Source organism: Canis aureus, chromosome 22 (assembly GCF_053574225.1).
Source record: "Canis aureus isolate CA01 chromosome 22, VMU_Caureus_v.1.0, whole genome shotgun sequence".
Lineage (NCBI taxonomy): Eukaryota > Metazoa > Chordata > Mammalia > Carnivora > Canidae > Canis > Canis aureus.
Genome location: NC_135632.1, coordinates 8,437,501 through 8,443,551, shown reverse-complemented (window position 1 = coordinate 8,443,551; position 6,051 = coordinate 8,437,501). Strand labels below are relative to the sequence as shown.

General features: G+C 40.5%; 1 protein-coding gene across 2 annotated transcripts in view; it reads right to left on the bottom strand.

The window, feature by feature from the left end:
* Window positions 1-271: 271 nt before the first annotated feature.
* TM4SF1 (transmembrane 4 L six family member 1) overlaps window positions 272-6,051 on the bottom strand; it is a 9,279-nt gene continuing 3,499 nt past the window's right edge. Inside the window, exons 3-5 of one of the 2 annotated variants that reach the window (XM_077864731.1) lie at window positions 5,854-5,999; window positions 3,001-3,181; window positions 272-1,133 (exon numbers count right to left, since the gene is read on the bottom strand). In XM_077864731.1, coding sequence (XP_077720857.1) covers window positions 1,119-1,133; window positions 3,001-3,181; window positions 5,854-5,999 — 342 coding nt within the window. In that variant the 3' untranslated portion in view covers window positions 272-1,118. Of the gene's footprint in view, window positions 1,134-3,000; window positions 3,182-5,853; window positions 6,000-6,051 lie in introns of those variants that run through there. The other variant, XR_013360960.1, reaches the window with a different exon arrangement.

Here is a 6,051-nt window from a genome sequence, read left to right as displayed (position 1 = left end):
TTTAAAGATTTTTCTTTATTTATTCATGAGAGACACACAGAGAGAGGCAGAGACACAAGCAGAGGGAGAAGTAGGCTCCCCGCGGGGAGCCCCATGTGGGACTCGATCCCAGGACCCCGGGATCACGCCCTGAGCTGAAGGCAGATGCTCAACCACTGAGCTACCCAGGTTCCCCAAGTGGAGGAGCTTTAAATAAAGGACAATGAAAAAGAAAAAATAAATAAATAAATAAATAAATAAATAAATAAATAAAGGACAATGAAACAGGGGAAAACGTAGCAGTGGATATTTATTTTGTTGTATTTCAACCATCAAGTTTTGGGGCTATTTCCTCATGGTCCTCCTGCCCTCCCTCCCCCTCCCCCATTTTCACATAATGTTGATAAAACTGCTTTATTCCATTTCCCATCTTTTTTTTTTTTTCTCCAATCATCCAGGCCTTCTTCTTTTTAACTACGTGATCCTTAGTGCTTATCTTCAAAGGACAAAAAGTTTTCCACCTGTCAGAGAGAGTTAGGATCTGGCAATACTCTTGGCAACCTTGCTTGTGTTGACTCCTTCATTTAGCTCAGGGCACTCTCAACCGGCCCTCCAGCTCTGGGCAAGTGTCTCTCTCACAAAACACGGAACAGTTCAAAAAGGCCTCTTGTTAGAGATTTGCAGGCACATGAATGGGAAATACCATATAAACAGTGAAAAGAACACATCTTTTCAAGTTGTTGGATTTTCTCCTTCATGGTTTTAAAAAAGGCCACTTAGAAATCTTTCATTTAATAAACCCTTGCACATATAGTAGTAATCAGGAACGCGATATTTATCCCTACAACGCTTCTCAAAAACATTACTCAGGCCAGCATTTACCTCAGCTACCCTGAGGACCGACCGTCATTCAGTCTATTAATTTACTTAATTTATTTTCTCTATCCTAAGAAAAAGGTCTGTTTGCTACGCTCAAACACTGACATCACATGAAGATGCCAGTCTTTATACACATTTATAAAAGTAGACTATGTGGAGTATGATACACTGGTACAAAGTTTTACAAATTAATACAAGTCAAATATATAAATTAAAAATGAAATAGAGGAAGGTTGCGGTGCTGTCTTGGGGTGGTTCTTTTAGCAGTCATATCGCTGTAAAGAAAATGAGATAGGCATTAGGTTACCATCAGGCTAAACAGACAACAATGCCATTTTAGTCCTAAAAATTCCTGTTTGAAGCAAACATAAAGCGGGCTGATGTCAACTTCACCTGGGAGCTTAGACAATGCCCATGAGATGTTGCCTAAACAAACCACACTTCATTGTCCTCTCTGAGAAGCTGCAGGAAAGGGCCATGGAAAAGGCAGCTTACTGGTGGTGGTTGGTTGGCTCTGAATGTGTTTGGTAGGTTTTTAATCTCAAGGATTTAAGAGATAATGCCATGGGAGTTTCACCCAGGAGTGGGCGGGATGTGGGTTACCTTCCCAATTCAATGCTACCAAGTTACAGACTTGACTCATCTACACTAAAAACCCTGCCCTCTGAAAGTGTCTTTTGTCTTAAAAATAAAGGTAGCAGATCTGCATGGCATGTCTGAGAAGCAGACATGCCTACTGTGACTCAGATGGGAAGCCCAGGGGGACTATTTGCTCCCCTTCCCCCTCAGAGAGGAGGGTCACTCTGCCAAACTACTACAGCAACTGTGGTCATTGACATATTACGCTTGTTCCCAAGATGCACAACTGCTGATGACCAGCGGGGCCTCCCCTAATTTAATCTCTGCCTTGTAAGGAATTCAAGGCTAAAGATAAATTACAGTAGGAGAATTCTGAGATTCTTCTCTGCCTCTCCCCAACATATTGCCTGGAAACAACTTCATACTGAAGGGTTCCCACTGTGCTGTTTTCATGGAAATTTGGCAGGCTCCCAAAGGAAATTATTAATCTTGCTGTACTTGCCTGATAAGGAAAACCAGATTTTTATTTTAACCCTTCCTCAAAAATTTTAGAAAGTTTCCATTTATTTACAGCAAGGCTTTTCATGGTAGGAATGGGCTTTCAGTTTTCATTAGGTTTTGTCTTATTTTAAAAGAAAGTTAAGAGACCTCAAACCAAGGGGGTAAATGACTAGGCAAATATAAATTAAGTTTCTGTTTACCTAATCCTGTTTTACAGAATAATGCATAAAACAAACCCTCTGAAATTCAACCAAAGCTGAACTTCCATCAATTCATTAATACACGGGGGTTTTTTTAAGGAGGATATAGAAACAAGAACTTTCCCTGCTACTAACAAATGCATACTTCTTTCTGAATTCTTATCCCCAGGAAACAAGTGTTTCCTGGTTTTCTTCCACCTTGAAAGGCTTTTCACAAGCTGCTATTCAAAGGTTACTAGTGATTCTCTGTCTTTAGCTCTTTGGGCATTTTTGTGATTCTCTGTTGAGAAAGAATAGTAAAAAAAAAAAAAAAAAAAAAAATCCAACAGAACAGCAAGTACTGCATACAGATTAAGAGCAGGAGCTCTGGCATAAAATGACTCAGAGTTTGAAGCCTGCTTCTTCCAGACTAGATGATCTTAAACATATGCTTAATCTCTGACCCATGGTCTCATCTGAAAGGGGAGTTTAGCTCAGTGCCCCAGTGCAATGAATGTTGACTACTATTTGTGTAATACTAGTTGGGAACATGAGAGCAAGCAAAGTTGTATCTCTTTGGCCAGAGCAGGGGTAGTGAAAGAGGCCATGACTTTGCTCATGAGGGGACACTTTGTCTATGGGCAGCATTTTCCCCCACACATAGAGCCAACTACAAAAAAAACAGAAAGGTACCCAGTGACTATGACACTCAAGGAAGCATATTACTGACAGCAAAATTGAATGCTGTAAATGCTTTGCCACAAAGATGATGTAGGAAGAAATGTTTTTTGCCTTTTTTTTTTCTTTATGATGAAAACAATGGTGTATTATAGTAATTGAAGACCCCAGGGCCAGGCTATGACATTTTCACACAGGTTCTTACCTGTCGGCGAGAACAGCAATAGCCACATATTCCTCCTATCATTCCATTTATTATTTGAATGAGACACAAGATGAATTCAATTCCACCGAGGGCCAAGAGGATAGAAAACAGAGAGACATTCCATTCTACAACATGTTTGGGTTCAACGCACTGGGACCATGTGGAGGTATCCAGAAGGTACCTGTGGATAAAAAAAGAAACTTCTAACACATGACCACACCTAATGGGTTGTATAAGTTACTTTCTGTGTGGTACTTTTTTGTTCAGAAAAAAAGAAATGAATTCATTCATTGACTCATATCAACTTTTTTCTAGTCCGAGTCATTTCACAAAGTTAGAAATTTAGCCCAGATCTTATTGCAATGACAAACATAATATTCAACAAAGATTGCTGAGCATGCAGTGTGAGTCAGACATCAAGCCAGGGCTGGGAATATAATGGTGAACATGGCATGGGCTTTGCCTTGGAAGAGCAGAGCGTCTAAGGGAGGAGATAATATGCAATCGCAATACACCAGGTGTGAGGAAGGGCACCTAACCTCGGCCAGGAAGATACCTGCTTGTGTAACTATTCCACAAGTCTGAGCTCTATAAAGCTAGGAACCAGACCTGTCATCATTGTATGTATAAACCCTAGACCAGTATCTGGCACATAGTAGGGACTCAACACTTTTAAAAGTAATTGAATGATAAATAATCTGAAGTCACTTTGTGAAATGTTAGCAAACCATGCTGAAGTCACATATGACTACACACACACATGTACACACACATACATACAAGTCATATACATTATATGTGACTTAGGAGATTTTCTGAGTACCTGAATATTCTTATAGTCTGATAAATTCTCTCTCTGATTACTCTCTTAGAATCTCAGCCTTTGCGACATCATAAAGCATTTGGATTCTTAATGAAATACGATTCAATCATGTGGGAAAATCTACAATTGACTTAATTCCACAAAGAGGTCTGGTATAACTCTTTTCTTATCAGTTTTTCCCCAAGCAGCAGAACAAAAGGGCTTGGAATTAGAGACCTAACTTTGAATGGTTCATTGAGCCGATCAGAAACTCAATTTGTTGATTAAAAAAAAAAAAGAACTCTGTCCTTATGACCCTGTCTCTCTGAATATCAGTGGGGGAAAAAATTGTAATTGTAGGACACAATGTAAAAAAACTCTTTGGCCTCACTTGCCTATTGAGCAATTAATCACTGGCTTGTGACCATTAGTTATTTCCCATACTGAAATCCTTGGACAGGTTGAAGTGACGAATGAGATGGAAGCGGAAGGTTTCTTACAGAAGCTGGGGTGGGTCATGGAAGGGGCGTATACTCAAACAGCTGTAAACATGTTTAGAAATACTCTCGCTTCTCCTTCCTTTCCAGTTGCACTCATCAGGATCTCTTAGAGATGGGCTTGTGCAGTAGTTCGTATGTTTGTGCATACGTGAATAACCAATCTCTACTAGTACATTCAGTGTGTTCTGAACCAAGTTGAATCAAGATCACTAACAATTTTGACCATTGAAATTTCAAACCCCTCCAAGTGCTCATTTTCCTTTCCTTCCTCCTTTAGAGGCTACCTAGAGCTGTATTGGTTGTAAGTCAGGAAATAATATTAACAGCTAACAGAGGCCATGCTCAGAGCGTGTCAGCTTCTGTGACAAATCCATTTTTTTGACTCATTAATCCTCCTGACAACTGCCCCTGGTTTTATTTTACAGATGAAGTAACTAAGAAGCACAGAGCTCAGTCCACTTTTTCCTAGTTGCTGAGGGAGAAATGCAGAGCTGGGATGGAATCCAGGTCCATGTAATTTCATGTTCATGATTTATGAACTCACTATATGCTATACAACTCATGGGAGACAGTATTAACATAAAGGCAATCGAAACTCACTATTCATAGTATTTTCACTCATGAACCTCATAACTAAACTTTTCAAAATTCAGAGAAAGATGTCATTCATTTGTCTTCACATGTATCAGTTTCTATCAGCTCTTTTTTTTCTCAATAATGGATAAGAAGCATCAACATAAAATAACAGAGCTTAAATTATCCTGATTTTAAAGTTCTGGATAAGACCTGTCTTACAGGGATCCCTGGGTGGCTCAGCAGTTTAGCACCTGCCTTCAGCCCAGGGCATGATCCTGGAGTCCTGGGATCAAGTCCTGCATCGGGCTCCATGCATGGAGCCTGCTTCTCCCTCTGCCTCTCTCTCTCTCTGTCTCTCATGAATAAATAAAATCTTAAAAAAAAAAAAAAAAGACCTGTCTTATAGAGTCTGATCACTTTAAATAAAGTGTTTGTTGTATATGCTTATATATGTGAGTGTGTGTATGGGATTAATATGATCTACCATGGGCTTTGGTTAAAATCATATGCTTTCCATCCATATTATGTAGGGATTCCATAATATTTTCTTACAAAATAGTAAAATCAGCTAATTGTTCTGGTATAGTGGACACACTGTATGAACACAAACTATACAGCCAGGCTGCCTGGGTTCATATCTTGCCTGGGTTCACATGGATAGTCCTTCTTAGCAATGTGATTTTGAATAAGTTCCTTCCAACTCTTGTGCCTCCTTTTCCTCATCTGTAAAATGGGAGTAATAGTGGAAGTCACCTCACAGGGTATCATGAGGGCTGACTCAGGGAATCCATTAAAAAGCACTTAGAGCTTCTCCAGGTCAGGGATCCATGCTCTGACACCACCGCCTGGTCCTGAGTCAGTGCAAAGACACCTGGTTGAGTGGATGGATGCACGGATGACTGTGCCTTTCCACCTTGATGGGTTTGCCACTATACCATATGGTGGATGAGAACGTGTGGCCAATAGGGAACTTACTGTCCATCAGTGTTGGCGAAGGTGTAGTTCCACTGGCCAAGAGAATTAAGACATAGTGGTCCTTCCGCCAAGCCCAGGGCTGCCACGATGACGCAGTAGCCAGATCCTGCGATTCCAATCAGAGCAGCCAGTACAGAAGAAAGCATCTGGGAAGAGGAGAAAGAGTGGAAGTGAGGCCAGAGTGGCCCTGGGCACCTC